Genomic DNA, 16,982 nt, shown 5'->3' on the forward strand with positions numbered 1-16,982 from the left:
CAAATTGCATAATTCTGTGTTGGTGTAGTGAATATTTGCATTAAAAACAAATTGGAAACATAAGAATGTGTGCTGCACATTCTACATATGAACTTATCAGTTTTTGATCTGCATGGTTGCCTGTATCATACTCAGACAAGTGGTTAAAAAAAAAACTTAGAAATGAAAAAATTTACACATTTTAACAAATTCACTATAAAACTATTAATTAAAGAAAAAATTATTTTGGAAGATCATGATTTTTGAGATCATAGATATCATAGAAAAGAATGCAAGACTGTAAATTATCATTTGAAAAATTAAAGTTACATAGAAAGTATAATTGGGGACGGAAAATTGCTTGACTTGAGAGCTACTTTGTTCCTTTGTTCTGAGGCTTAGAAAAATTTAAGGGAATTTCTACCAGCCATAGTGTTATGCATAATAGTCATGTTCTTTTCTGCTCCTGCATAACAATCCCTTTTTTACAATATATTTTCAAGATCATAGATTTTATTATTAGCATAGGCATATGATGCAAGAAAGCAAGCTTATGCAGCATCAGCCAAAAAAAAAAAAAAAAACTTCCTTCACTTTCTTTCAGTAGCTATTTAGGAGTGTCCTTAGTTATGTCATACCTTTTCTGCTTGATAATATAATTTGTCTTGCTGGATTTATGATCTTGCATCATGCTGCTGAATGGTTGTGCTGTTTGTTTGTTGTTTGTTATTTGGTTTTTAGGAGCATTAGCAACTAAGGCCATATTGCTCCGGGATATACGGTGGTCATTCCATGGCCTTTCCGCATTTTCCATATTTGGTGGTGACGGGCTCGAACCCCGGTCTAATCAAGAAGCGTGTGCTACGCACTGCTGCTCCTTCCCACCTGGCTATGGAGGCGCCAGAATGGTTGTGCAGCTTTACATATGTTTTATGATATAATTTTAGGCTAGTGGCATTTTACTTTACTATGTGCCACATTCTCCAAACCAAAAATACGATGTGTCACAAAGTCAGGTACAATAGGTAGATAAATTTTTAAAACTTTGAGAAATTTGTAATTTATATATTTAGTAAAAAAAATAAATAAAAAAAATTATAAAGAAAAAATAGTTTATTACAGGAATTTTTTGGAGTTTTTTGTTGTTTTTTTTTCTGCTTCCTCCCAACCAATTTTTTAATTTGAGGTTGTAATTTTGTTGTTGCACCAAATTTTTAAGATTGTAATCTACGACAAGACTGCTGTTTGTTCTTGATTAATTTCAATGACAAAAAGCTCATTTACAGAGATAAATACTTGCAAAATTGCAGCACAAATTTTCCAAAATTTGAAAAATTTTTGGAAGGCAGTAACTTCCGGAACTGGATAATGCCATCCGCTGTAAGAATTGCAGAAGTTTTCCACACGTTGCTTTTAATACAGTATTAAAATTCTTTTGCTGTGTATCAATTTTCTCTTTGGATATTAATAATTTGTTGATTAATATTGAGACATTACTTTCCCCTGTTAAAAATTAACTGAAATGAGAGGAGAATCCACTTTTGGATTCTCATTTTAGACAATTTTGTGAAAATGCAGAATTGTCTGTTTTGCTAATATATTTAGAAAAGCTAACACTGTGAATTTTAGATATTTGAAATGATCCAGTTTTCTTTGCTTATTTGAATATAAAGTTAATCCTAATTCATTTTGAAAATATGAAATGCCACTAAATTAAGTTGGTAAATAATTTGTTATTACTGCCCTGTAATTTAATGTTAAAAATTTAAAATACATTTGGATGATTAGTCATAGTGACAAAAAAAAAAAAAAAAAGACGATTTTGATCTGCGGTCTTTTAAGAAGAATCTGTTTTCTGGTAATTAGTTTTTCACTTCCAAAAATTCAAAAATACACTCTTTTCAATTGTCAAAACATTTCAAAAGTCCTCTCTGGAAAGCCATCACACATAATGCAGTATCAGTTCTCCCTAGTCTTTCTCTAATATTTTACAATTTTCTTTGAATTTACTACAAATTTATGTATTTAGTGTAGGGCACAATATAACACATCACAATCTGCAAAAAAGGATCACAACTGAATGTCAAAATTATCAATACGTTAAGTAGAAAGCCCCTGACTGCTGAATACGGTTGATCTGCCAACCCGCACTGGACCAGCTTGGCAGATTATGGTCCATTTCCCTCAACATGAATTGTTGAGGAGCCTTTCATCCTGCAGTGGGTTGATAATGGCTGCACTTTACTTTTACTTAAGTAGAAAGCACTTGAACTCCCTCTGTAGGCCTTTGAGACATTCTTGAGTAATATGGTTGATAGTCTTTTAGCACCACTGGGAAAGACATTATATTTCACTTTTAAAGGATATTTGCACAAATTCCATGATTAGTTCATATACGGTTTAGTGTCATCCAAGTCTCACGAAGCAAGTTGAATCCAGCTGATTTTTCTGTTATGCATAGTAATATACTATGCATAAAAGAAAATTCAGCTGGATTCATGCTCAATAAATTCTACATTGTAACGATATATAAAAAAGGATAAGAGATTACCTCAATCTTTTTTATAGAATGCTTCTAGTCAATGCTGTTCAAATGTAAACAAATAAAATAATTTAATGAATTCTTTCACTCACGGAGTCATGAATTATCCGATGCATCCTGGAATTGAAAGCTGAGAGCCCTAAAACACATCAAACCAACCCAATGAAACTATGCAAGAATACATTGCATCAAAATAATTAAAACAGAAGAGTTGATTATGGTAATAAAAATCACGACTCTAAAATTTAAATGAACAATACTTTTCTTCCTATGGTAATAAATAATTAAAGTCACGATAATGAGATTTGGATGAACACATTAATAAAATTTTTCAGTACTTTTATTTCTTAAGCAGACTAAGCTTTTCGAATAATCGTCTTGTTCACAGGTCGGAAATAATGCCTCGGATCATTCATGACTCTGTGAGTGAAAGAATTCATTAAATGATTTTATTTGTTTATCTTATTTGTTTACATTTGGAGAGCATTAACTAGAAGCATTCTACAAAAAAGATTGAGGTAATCTCTTATCTTTTTTTTTTTTTTTTTTTTTTTCATATATTATTCAGTTATACACCACTGTCTGGTTAAATAGCCCACATGTTAAAATGTGGACTATTTAACCAGACAAGGGCATAGTATTCAGCTGTGGAGTAGCAAGGTCAATGGCTGAGCAGTGAAGAGTCTTTGCTGAGGAACTCCATGTTGTACCACAAAATTTCAAGAGGATGTTATTTCAGATTTTCAGTTTTGTGGCAGACTTTAACAGATGTGTTTTTTTTACTACAAAACAAACTATGTACTGTAATTATATTTACATGTTTTACTACTGTATCCATAACATAATTGGGATTTAAAGATTTTCCCCATAATGATTTTTTGGTGAACGATACAGTGATATTTGAGAAGTGTGTGATTTAAATATTTCAGTAGCAATGCAGCCACTCCAAACTTTTTTCCAGTCATAGCAGGAGAATCTCAGTACACAAACTGTCAAGTTTTTTCCAGGTCCAAATTATAATTCTCTACATGCAATTTTAACTTTTCAAAAATATCAGTGCTGTTTGTTGTTGTTCTGTGTGATTGCTTGAGACCTACGAGTTCTTCGGTAATGTTTAAATTTCTATCAATCATTCTAATAATAATGTCTAACTGAGTTGTATTACAAGTATCCACTGGTTCATTTGCATGAGAAAAAATGGCATGCTGGTGCACAGATATTATTATTAGCTAATATGGTGCAAGGAAGCCTGAGGCTTATGCTGAACCAGCCAAAAAAAAAAAAAATTTCTGAATTACCCTGAGAGAGAGAGAGAGAGAGAGAGAGAGAGAGAGAGAGAGAGAGAGAGAGAGAGTCAGAAGTAGAAGGGAATCGCCAAGAAAGAGAAGAATGATGATATCCAACTCAGGACCCTGTGTGCGCCAAGCCCATACTCACCCGACGTGAGCCCCTGGGGTTATTATTATGCCAATTTGTGACATCAATCTTGAGTTCTTCAGTTCATCTTGTTGCAGTTGATCATGACAATGATATACTGAGAATGGTTTTATTAATTGTTTGGTTGTTAAAGCATTTTACCTACCATTTCTGAACTAGTCTTGATTAACTTTTCACCACTGGGTTTTTTTTTTTTTTTTGCAATTAATAAAGAAATATCATATAACGTTGCAGTCATAACCATCAGCTTTTTAAAATTCCATCGAAACAAATTTTCATAGGTTTTTATATCTATTCCTGTTTTTTTTTTTTTTTTTATATTTTTTCCATAATTCTGTTGGCACCTCCATAGCCAGGTGGGCAGGAGCAGCAGTGCGTAGCACACGCTTCTTGATTAGACCGGGGTTCGAGCCCGTGACCACCAAATATGGAGGCTGTGGAAAGGTCAGGGAATGACCACCGCACATTCCCTGAGCAATATGGCCTTAGTTGCTAATGCTCCTAAAAAACAAACAAACATAATTCGGTTCCTCACATTATTTTTTGTTTTTGTTCTATTTCCTGTTTATGCCACTTAATGATGATTGCAAGTTAATAAAGTCCCAGATGCCAAATGCTTCAGTGATTTCCCTTTCATTTTCGGCCTATATATTTATAATAAATAGAAAATCATATTCCCCTACCTTTATTAAATTGTATTTATTGGCAGTATCAGTAAGTTTCCTTTCATGTTCTCGGTTCTTATTCGTTTTATGAATATGAACTATTAGTGCCCTGAAAACACACACAAGGTTATATAAAATATGAATTATCAAACTTCTTTTCAGAAGTGCAAAGTTAAAAAAAATAAATAAATAAAACACACGCTGTGCATGATGGGCAAAAAAAAAGCAATAAAGAGGATGTATGCTCTTTGCTCAGTCTCTTATTGACTATCTCTGTTTTTGTACTGAATATTTAAATTTAAAAAAAACATTTTTTTTTCTCTTTTCTTTGGCTGGAAGAACAATAATGTGCCATTTTTAGGGTGATGATGTGCCATGAGTCACATATGTGCCATTTTTAGGGCAATGATGTGCCATGAGTCACATATGTGCTCAATGTTGAGCAGTCCTTCCCTACTATAGGTTATAAATGTGGCATGATTGAGAATTTTTCTGTTTTTGCATGATTTAGCACAATTTTCATGATAATCTTGGGTTTTGCAGGGAGTGTTAATATTATTAAAGTGATTTTGTATTATTTTGAATTTTAATTATTAATGCATATCACTTAGGTCATACTGTTCCTTTTGGATATGAAGCACAGGGTATCCTTGGCTTTGTTGAAGAGTTGGTAGTAAATGATGATCCAGAATATCAGTGGATTGATAAGATACGTACTCCAAGAGCATCAAATGAAGCTAGGCAAACACTATTTTCAAAATTATCAGGTAATTTTTAAGCCTTTCTTTATTTTAAATTTGTTCAGTTAGAATGAATTAAGTTAGCAAATATTTTTTTGTGTAAACATTTTTCTAGTATTGCATTAAAAACTGTGCTCATTTCAGGTTTTTGAAAAAATATCTGGACAAATAAAAATATTATGATACCTAAAATCAGAAAATGTTCAGCCTGTTTGCTACTCAGTTTTGAATTTTTTTTTTTTCAGAAGGAAAATGATAAATATAAATGATTTATATTCATAAATATATCATAAATATAAATATAAATGAATTTTATAAAGAACAAAATAATTATTTTGTTCTTTATAAAATTCTTTATAGAATAAAAATAACATTTTTTTAATACTTATAACAATTTTTAAATACAATTGATTTAATACTTTTAGAGTAGAAAAGAATGAAAAGAAAGGGAAATCAGTGAAGCTTTTATAATAAATAAATTGACCTTTTTGATTTTTATAAAAGCAAATGAATAGAGCATAGAAATAGAAATTAATATAGAATAGAAAATAGTGGTATACATTTCTCATATACCACATGCTTTTGTTTTCTCTATTTATCAGTGATATTGATGAAAGCATATCAGGTTTATTGTCCAATTTTGCAGATGGATAAAAAGATTGCCAGGGTGGTTGATGACAATAATGATGGTATGCTACGCAAGAGGATTTAGAAAAGTTAAGCAGTTGGCCTGAGAAATGGCAATTGAAGTTTAACATTGACAAATGCAAAGTACTGAACTGTATATGGATAGCAGTATCCCCAGAGTAGCATATCAACTGTGTGGTTCTACACTGACAGTGGTAGAGAATGAAAAGGACCTGGGGGTAATTGTGCAGTCAGAGATGAAGTTCTCTGAGCAGTGCAAACAGGCTGCCAGGATGGCTCATTGAGTTTTGTCAATGATATACAGGAATTTTGTTAGCAGGGATAAGGAGGTGATTGTCACATTGTATAAGGCATTGGTTAGACCACATCTTGATTACTGTATCAGGTTGGGAGGCCTCATTTTAGGAAGGATATAGAGCTGCTGGAACAAGTGCAGAGAAGGGCAACAAGATTGGTGAGGGGAACGAAGGAAACTCTTACCAAGAAAGACTTCAGTTCTGCAAATTGCAATGTCCGCTGACTAGACACCTGGAAGGAGACCTGATTGAGTTGTTTAAGGCTTTGAAAGATTTGATTTGGGTTTTATTGGCGCATTAGCAACTAAGGCTATAATGTGCCAAGGTTTTGAAAGGATTGAGCAAGCTTAATGCTAATGGGATTCTTTCTGTTGTCAGATTGTGCACATGGAGGGACATAAATTCAAATTGAGGAAGGATGGTTGCAGAATAGATGTGCAGAAGTTTGCCTTTAGCCAGTGGGTGGTTGATTGCTGGAAAAAAATTCTACCTGTTGTGGAAGTTGCAAATGAAAAATTCAAAATATGGAGGCCATTTTGGAAACTGCCTGTATGCATTTATTTAGTGAATTGATTAACCCAGTTGCAAATGTAAATTGTAGCAACATGGGAAGTTGCATCCATTATCTATTCTGTTTTTTGAGGTATCTTTATGATCAGGCCCTGAGTGCCAGGATGCTTTCCAAGCAATTTTTCTATTGCGATTTACTAATGTCTTTCTAGTGTAAGTATTTGCTTTTGAAAACTTTTTCTCTGCTCACAATGTTGCTGCCACCCATACTAACAATGTACTGCTCTCCTATTCTTCTGACCATCACTTGGTCAATAGTTGGCATTGCTCTTGCCTCCATGTTGTGGGACTGGTAACCTTGGGGGAAAATTTTTCTCCACGCAACTACCCTGCACTTGAGCCTAGATGTTCACCTTGCAGTGACCCAAATGAAACTGACCATGACTCTTCTCACTCCAAGAGACTATGAAAAAATGGGAATATCCAACATTCCTTATATTTTTCTCTCTTTCTTCTAAGCCCATGGGTATCCTTTCACCATTTATAATTTAGAAGTGTTTAGAAAACATGGCTGGTTCACCAAAAATGTGAAAAGACTCTGATCTGGAGATCCAAAAATGTGAAAAGACTCTGATCTGGAGATCCAAAAATGTGAAAAGACTCATTGAAAAAGCTAACCATCAGCATTCTCAGGCTCTACTGAAAATACCAACTTTATGTGGAACACTTGTACAGGTTGTCCCTCATACTACATGAAATGGTTACAAATGGGTAATTTCATAGTGGGACTTGATGAATGTGACTGTAGATGAGCAAATTCAGGAATTAAAAGATCAGATACTCACTAAGCAAAACAATGATCAAAAAAGATGGGAACTTCCTACTAGAAACATTGATCTTACATTCAATACAAAAACTTTACCATTAAGTGTCAAAGCCCAATACCTCAATTTCTGTGTATATTCTTATATGCCCAATCCAATCAGATGCTACAAGTGTCAAAAATTTGAACATTTCCCCAAACAGTATGTCGACGGGACACATTTTGTCTGATATGCAGCCTCAAAGCCCATACACAAATGGATTGCAGTTAGCATTAGCATTAGTAGAGGCATAAGATGCAAGAAAGCAAGCTTAAGCAGCATCAGCCAGAAAAAAAAAAAAAAAAAACGCTCCCATTTCACCCCTCCTTTTGTTCCAAATGCCTGTCCCGCTCAGCCTTAAATTTATTTAGGCTATCAACTTCCACAACAAAAGATGGAAGCCTGTTCCACCAATCAACTACCCGCTGGCTAAAGGCAAACTTTTGCACATCTATCTTACAACCGTCTTTCCTCAATTTGAATTTATGCCCTCTCAGGTGATGATTCTGAGCAATAGGAAGAATCCCATCAACATTGAGCATGCTCAAACCATTCAAGGCTTTATACACATCAATCAGATCACCTCACAGGTGCCTAGTCTCCACACACTGTAATCTGCAAAACTTAAGCCTTTCTTCGTAAGAGCAACCCTTTGTTCCATTCAATAATTTTGCTGCCCTTCTCCGTACTCGTTCCAACAGCTCTACATCCATCTTAAAATGAGGCCTCCAGACCTGTATACAGTATTCAAGGTGTGGCCTTATACAAGGGGATAATCACCTTATCCCTGCTAGAAAATTTCCTGTATATCATTGACAAGACACTATGAGCTACTCTTGCAGACTGTCTGCACTGCTCAGAAAACGTCATATCTGCCTGCATAATTATCCCCAGGTGCTTTTCATTCTCTACCACTGTCAGTGTAGTACAACAGAGTTGATACGTTACTCTGGGGTTACTGCTTTTCATATGTAGTAATTTACATTTGTCAATGTTAAACTTCATTTGCCACCTCTCAGCCCATCTGTTCAACTTTTCTAGATCCTGTTGCAGCAGCATTCTGTCATTAGTGTCCTTAACAACCCTGCCAACCTTCGTATCATCTGCAAACTTGGACATTAAGCTAAGCCTGATATACCATCAATATCATTTATAAATACAGAAAACAACAATGGACCCAACACTGAACCCTGAGGGACTACACTAATAACATTAATCCACAAAGAGCAGTGTCCATTGATTACCACTCCCTGTCTTCTCCCCTCAACCATCCCTTTATCCATAGCAGCAATATGCCTCCAATGCCTCATTGCTCCAATTTGTGCAGCAGTCTTCCATGTGCAACAGTATAAAAAGCTTTTCTAAGATCCAAATATATGATATCAAAGTTATTCCCTGCATCCAGTTCCTTTGTGACCACATCATAGTATCCAATTAAATTGGTCAGGCAAGACTTCCCCTTAACAAAATCATGCTGTGTCCAAGCTATAACTGAAGTCTTGTCTAGATGATCCTGCAATGCTTCTTTTACCAGTGCCTCCATTAATTTCCCTAAAACAGAAGTTAAATTAACAGGTCTATAATTACTTGTGTCACCCTTTGATCCTCCTTTGTGAATTGGGGTCACATTTGCACATCTTTAGTACATGTGTACCTCCCCTGAGTCCAAGGAAGCTCTCATAATTATGGCTAAGGATTTGCTTACTTCCTTTGCTGCCTCCTTTAATAACTGGATAGATCCGATCCACCTTGCATGCCTTTCTTATGTTTATCTTTAACAATTTCTCCTCCACTTTCCTCTCAGTTATTACAAAATCATCTAGCTCATTGTCAGAGTTTAATTTGGCATTCCCCTCCCTGAATAACTGCTCATGTGTGAATGTAGATGCAAAATACTCATTTAGTTTGTTAGCCACTGAGCAGCATCATCAACAGTTGAACCATCGGTATCCAGTGGACCAATCAGATTAACCCCCCTGATGCCGACATTAGGTCAAAATGAGCTTATGCAGCATCAGCCAAAAAAAAAAAAAAATCACACCATTCCCTCCAAATGCCCCTCCAGTTCCTCCTTAAATTTATTGCAATGCAGAAATTCCGCAGTGCCTAAATTGTAAAGGCCAGTATTGAGCCTACTTGAAAAGCCTACAAACTCTGGAAGGTAGGAAAAAAAATTCAAAAATACTAGGTTGAACAAAAGGTTACCTGTCTGGAAGCTAGGAACCAAATTATGCTAAACATACCAAACTCACTTATGCTGCAGAAACCCAGGAATACCACTCTACATATAGCAGCACAAATGGCTGTACTGCACCTGCACCTGTGTCATTTGCTGATTGGGCTCGAACTGTACTCTGATATCCACAGCAGATACCTATAGAGCAATGCATAAATGAATTGTACTAGTAACACTCTGCTAACAGTCCCACCAACTGCTTCTCATACTTTGCCAGAAGGTGTAAAATCAAAAGCATCAGCTCTCAATTAATAAAGATCAATCATGATCAGCAAATATGGATATCAATGTTTGTACCCTTCAGAGTGAGCTAATCTTAGATCTGTATTGTTATTTGTTATCTTGGTTTTTAGGAGCATTAGCAACTAAGGCCATATTGCTCCAGGATATGCGGTGGTCATTCCCTGACCTTTCCGCATCCTCCATATTTGGTGGTGACTGGCTCGAACCCCTGTCTAATCAAGAATCGTGTGCTATGCACTGCTGCTCCTTCCCACCTGGCTACGGAGGCACCTCTTAGATCTGTATGCTGAAGATGACATGGGCATTGGACACCCTACCTTCTCAAAAAAAAAAGAAAAGATGAAAACTAGATTGCTATAAAAAAGCTGGATACAAAAATAGACAGAATCATTCGCAGTTTCTAAAACCAAATAATGCAAAACATTATATAGCAGAATTGTAAAGATCTATGCAACGTTTATGATATTTATGATTAACATATAGGTTAGTGCAATTGCATCAGCTTCATTTATAGCTGTCTACCAAAGTAGTTTAATTGGCATCATTTTAATTATATCTGATATTGTGAATACCTTCACGAGTTGCCATGATATTGTACTACCTCGAATAAGTAACACTTCGCCAGTGCAGAAGACTAATGACATTACATGTCATTAGTCAAAGCAAACTGGAACATGTTCATCACTGCTATTTCCTTTAATGACCAAGCCATCAAAACCAGCCTATTGATGATGTTACTGATCACATTTTAGCAACAGCTGCAAATTGAGCTATATTCCTAAACCTCACAGACATAGCAACATCTGGTGGAATGCTGATGCTGTGAAGCTAAAAAAGAGCAGAAAGCAAAGTGCGGAATCTATACTGCAATAACCCAACAACTGACAACCTGATTAATTTCAAGAAACTAGAAACTAAGGCATGCTATTGGAGGAAAAACACTCATGCTTCCACTGTTACAAAAAATACTATCAGTAGAAAAATCTGGAACAAAAGCAAAAATCTACTATAGAAATAGAGCAGGCCAGTAAGTCAGAATGTCTTATAATGGAAAATTTTAAATTTCCAGATAGTGACTGAAATTTCTCGGTGAGTCACACACACAATAGCAAGCCTTTTGTGCATTTATTGGATGACTGTTTTCTACAGCAGCATGTTACATAGGTTATAAGAGGAAGCAATATTCTTGATCTAATTATTGCAGCATTTCTTCATGCATTAACAATATTCAAGTAAAAGACTGACAGGGTCTTTTACTTAGGTACAGAGTGTATGAAGAAGAATGGCAGTAATCACAGGTAACTAGAGTGGTCTCAGACATTTTTAAATTCTATACAGTGGGAGCATTCGATAGCATTACCAACAGCAAATTCTAAATCTGAACCATTTGGGGAAGTAATCTTAGAAGCTACAAAGTATTAGCATTAGCAGAGACATATAATGCAAGAAAGAAAGCTTATATAGAATCACAAAAAAAAAAAAAAAAATCCCGTTTTACACATCAGTTTGCTCTAAAAGTTTTCCCAGTTCTTCCTTGAATTTATTTAAGCTATCAACTTCCACAACGACAGATGGAAGTTTGTTCCAGCAGTCAACTACCTACTGGCTAAAGGCAAATTTCTGCACATCTATTCTACAACTGTCTTACCTCAATTTGAATTTATGGCCCATCAATCTGAATAAGAGGAAAAATCCCATCAGCATTGAACCTGCTCAACCTATTCAATGCCTTATACACCTCAATCAGATTACTTTGCAGGTGCCTAGTCTCCAGACACTGCAATTTTCAGAATTTAAGCCTTTCTTGGTAAGAGGGCCTCATCATTTCCCTCGCCAATCTTGTTGCCCTTCTCTGTACTCGTTCCAGCAGCTCTACATCCTTCCTAAAATGAGGCCTGCACACCAGGGGTTCCCAAACTTTTTCAAGCATGGACCGGTGTTTGCAGATTTTTTTTTTTTCATGACCTAGCTATAGCTGTAAATTATTGTATTTTGAATAATTATACTCGTAGGTTCAGGAAATAATGACACTGCCACCATTAGGACATTTAGCATACCAGTGATAATGCAATTAGGTATTCATTAACATCAGTAAATATAAATAAAAGATAGGTAATTCATTTCTTGGAAAGTTTACATAAAAATTGACATATTTTAGGAAAGGAAATTTTCTTATAGTTATATATTTCAAAAAAGTTGTTCACGGACTGGTATTTTCTTTTCTCGGACTGTTACCGGACCGCGGACCACACTTTGGTAAACCTTGCTCCAGACCTATATACAGTACTCAAGTTGTGGCTTGACCATTGCCTTATACAAGGGGATAATCACCTACTTATCCCTGCTCCCAAAATTCCTGTATATCATTGACAAAAAGCTATAACCTACTCTGGCAACCTGTCTGCACTGCTCAGAAAACTTCATATCTGTCTGCACTGCTCAGAAAACTTCATATCTGTCTGCACTGCTCAGAAAACTTCATATCTGACTGCACAATTTCTCCAGGTCCTTTTCATTCTCCACTACCCTGAGTATAGTACCACACAGTTGGTACATTTCTCTGGGGTTACTACTACCCATATGCAGTACTTTGCATTTGTCAGTGCTAAACTTCAGTTGCCACTTCTCAACGTATCTGCCCAACTTTTCTAGATCCCGTTTCAGTGGCATACTGTCATTACTGTCATTAACAACCCTGCCATCTACAAACTTAGACATTAAGCCCGATATGCCTTCATCAATATCATTGATAAATGAACAAAACAATGGGCCAGACACAAAACCCTGCTGCAACTCCACTAATAATGCCTCTACTAATGCTAATCTCAATAACATTAGTTCAAGAAGATCAGTGTCCATTGATTACCACTCTCTGTCTTCTCCCACTATAATGCCCTTTTATCCTTTGTAACAACTTGCCCTTAATGCTATACTGCTTGAATTTGTACACTAGTCTTCCATGTTGAACAGTATCAAAAGCTTTCCTGAAATCCAAGTAAATGTTATCAAAATTATATTTTGCATCCAGTTCCTGTGTGGCGAGACCATAGTATCCAATTAAATTGGTCAGACCAGACTTCCCCTTACAAACTCATGCTATTTTTGATTTATTACTGCAGTCTTGTTTTTTTTTTTTGATGATCCTGTGATGCTTCTTTAACCAGTTTTGTTTATTTTCTAATGCACCTGTTATTTTGTTTACTTGAAGTGGTTCTGTGCTTTAGAGGTCAAAAGTAAGAACCTAGAAAGGCAATCCACCTTTCTGTTCTTAATCTTTATATATATCACTAATCAACTCTACTAACTTAAACAGCCGTTTGGTCACCACTCCTGCTTCCACGTGGCGGGGCCAGTAACCTGAGGAATAAACGAACCCTCGGGGCTAAAAGGAGCAGTGATGGAAACAAATGAATTTCCACGTTTAGAGCCAAAGAGCTCTCAACAAAGTGACAATCACGATACTGATCATGACCTCTCTCTCTCTCTCTCTCTCTCTCTCTCTCTCTCTCTCTCTCTCGAAGAGCATGAAACAAGACACTGACAGACAGGAATCACCAGCTTTCCTGATAATATATTCTCTGTCAACACAAGCTGTCCCTCTTCATCATTCAGAGATGCCTCGAAAATCCCAGGTTCACCAAAAATGGTGAAATGTCCCCAATTTGGAGATTTATTGATAGAGACCACCAATTCTTGACACTTTGTTTGTTTGTTATTTGGTTTTTAGGAGCATTAGCAACTAAGGCCATATTGCTCTGCGATATGCAGTGGTCATTCCCTGACCTTTCCGCATCCTCCGTATTTGGTGGTGACGGGCTCGAACCTGGTCTAATCAAGAAGCGTGTGCTACGCACTGCAAATATTGACACTCTGAACTATTATTACGTCTTACATCCTTGAGTGGAATCCCAGTTGAAATCACACCTCATACCACTCTCAGTTCTTCAAAAGGAGTGATCACTGAATGGGATTTATTGAACATTCCTGCAGATGAACTAGTTCGGGAACTTAAACATCAAAAAGCCACTCATACAAAAAGGATCATGATCCGAAAATATGGCAGTTCAGTCCCTACCCGGAGTATAATTTTAACCTTCAGTTGTCCAAACCTACCCGCTTCAGTCAAAGCAGAATATTTAAACTGTTGCATTCCACCATATATCCCGAACCCCATTAAGGTGTTTTAAATGCCAGAAATTTGGCCATTCCCAGACAGCATGCCTTGGAGATGCAACATGCGCAAACTGTGGGTGTAAAACTCATACACAAACAGAATTCAAGGCACTAACTCCACAATGTCCAAATTGCAAGGGTAACTATCCATCATACTCCAAAGACCGTGAACTCCGGAAGTTTGGGGAAAAAAATTCAAAAATATAAAGGTGAAAATAAAGTTTCCTACCAAGAGGCAAGAAAACAAGTAAAATTAAGTATACCAAAATGCACTTATACTTCTGCTACTTACAGTCACCAGTCAATAGCATGTCAGACGGAAGTGTCCATTCCTCCAGACACATTGATCTCGGAGTGGGCTCGATCAGTCCTCTCGGTCCAGCATCCATTTCCATCAAAGGTAGTAGACCAATGCAGTAATACACCACTGAACGTTCTGGATCCAATTGTAAAATCGGATCCAGAGACTTCCCCATTGTCAAGCAGTAGAGAATATGCAAAAATTATATCCAGTTGAGGTGATGCAATCTCACCTATCAAGCATGGACACAGTTGATACCACCAACCAAGATCTGCTAGTAATACATGCAGATGATCATATGGAAGAAAGCAATGACTCAGGATGCCCTAATTTTTCAAGAAAAGAAAAGAAAAATCAAAACTCGACAGATATAAACAAGCCACTCACAAAAACAGACAGACTCATCTTCCACTCACAAAACTAAATAATGGAACAAATCATACAATGGAATTGCAGAGGTTTTCGCAACAATATTGATGATATCTATGAATTAATTCACCATTACAATCCTGCTGCCTTGTGCCCACAAGAAACAAATTTAACACCAAAAATCTCTGTTTCGGTCAAAAACAATACCATCTTCAGAAAAGATTAATCTGAAACTAACAGCCCCCCCATGGAGGAGTAGCAGCTCAACTCATGGAATTGCCAGTCCCCTCCAGGCGCATTCCATTGCAAACACCAATAGAAGGTGTTGCTACACGTATAGTATCGATATCACATTGACAGTGGTCTTGATATATCTTCTGCCAAACCATCTATCTTTGTTGATTGAGGAAGCAAATTTTACCCATGAATCTTTTTTGGCCTTTTTGCCAGATGAAAAGGGGAAAAAATGCAGCATGGAACGCCTTCCACAAATATTCCACCACTGCAAACTTTATTAACTTCAAGAGACTGAGAGCCAAAGCTCATTTCATCCAGCAAAAAGGCCAAAAAAGATTCATGGGTAAAATTTGCCTCCTCAATTAACAAAGATACTGATACCCAAGTAATCTGGGACAAAATAAAGAAGTTAAGCAGGAAATATCATATATCACTTTCTCCTATTATTAACTGGAATGGGAAGGAGATCCCTCCTGGATATATTGCCAATGCCTTAGGACCTGTGTTCTGTGAATTGTCAACCTCAAGCACATATCAACCATCTTTTAAAAAAATTAAAGCTGAAGCTGAGAAAAGGAAACTGAACTTCAAAACTACATGTCCTTTACCCTATAACCATCCACTCACAATATCTGAACTGAAAGAATTTGTATATACCTCAAGAAACAGCACTCCTGACCCTGACAGAATTTACTATATAATGCTTCAACATCTCAGTCAGAAATCACTATCATTATTGCTAAAATTGTATAATCGGATATTCTCAGAACATATATTCCCCACTTCCTGGCAATATTCTTATATAATAGCCATACCGAAACCTGGAAAAGATCATTCGATTCCTCACAATTATAGACCAATCTCTCTAACCATTTGCTTGAGTAATCTCTCTAACCATTTGCTTTGGGAAAAAATGGTTCACCATTGACTCACATGGTATCTTGAAACCCGAAACATAATCAGTAACAATCAGTTTGGTTTTTGAAAGAATAGATCTTTCCTAGACCTCATCACAAAAAACTGAATCAATAATTAGAAACACATTCATCAGAAATTGACATCTCATCAAGATATGCCTTGATATAGAGAAGAATTGAGATCTCAATTCTATTCATACGAGTGGCCATTTACCATATTTTATTCAAAGCTTCCTTCGACACAGATCTTTCCAAGTTAGGTACCAGCAGGTTTTATCTCAAACATACATAGAAGGAGTCCCACAAGGCTCTGTTCTTAGCGCCACTCTATTTTAAATATGAAAAAACAGTATCACAAACCACATTTTATACACTGTTGACCCATATCTCTATGCAGATGATCTTACCATATCCTGCCATTTCCAGAATATGAACTATATCGAGCGGCATCTACAAATATCCATAAATGACATGGATGGCACAAAATGAATACAGACTGTCAAGCCACAAATCTACAGCCATACATTTCTGCATAAAACACAGAATGCATCCCGAACCTGAGAGTTGCACTTGGCCAATCACCTTCTACCATTCGTGTTGGCATTTGAGGTGAGCGGACGCGCTTTGTCAGGGCTCCTCAGTTAAGTGGATTGGATTGCTGCTGATTATTGCTTTTAAATATTTGATTTATTTAGATATTGTTGGGTTATTTTGTTATAGGTTTTCCTGTAACAGTTTGATTTTTATAATATTATAGATAAAATTTTTTAAAGTTAATTTTCATTGATATTTAGTTAATTTTATAATGGTAGTTACGAGATCTGCC

The 16,982-nt window shown here is 36.2% G+C and overlaps 1 protein-coding gene across 5 annotated transcripts in view; it reads left to right on the forward strand.

The window, feature by feature from the left end:
* Positions 1-16,982, forward strand: part of LOC150077345 (C2 domain-containing protein 5) — a 992,151-nt gene that overhangs the window by 282,959 nt on the left and 692,210 nt on the right. For all 5 annotated transcript variants that reach the window (XM_090386765.1, XM_090386767.1, XM_090386764.1 and 2 more), the window contains exon 7: positions 5,235-5,390. In XM_090386765.1, coding sequence (XP_090242891.1) covers positions 5,235-5,390 — 156 coding nt within the window. The remainder of the gene's footprint in view (positions 1-5,234; positions 5,391-16,982) is intronic.

This window comes from Mastigoproctus giganteus, chromosome 12 (genome assembly GCF_048544385.1).
Source record: "Mastigoproctus giganteus isolate SK-2022 chromosome 12, ASM4854438v1, whole genome shotgun sequence".
Lineage (NCBI taxonomy): Eukaryota > Metazoa > Arthropoda > Arachnida > Uropygi > Thelyphonidae > Mastigoproctus > Mastigoproctus giganteus.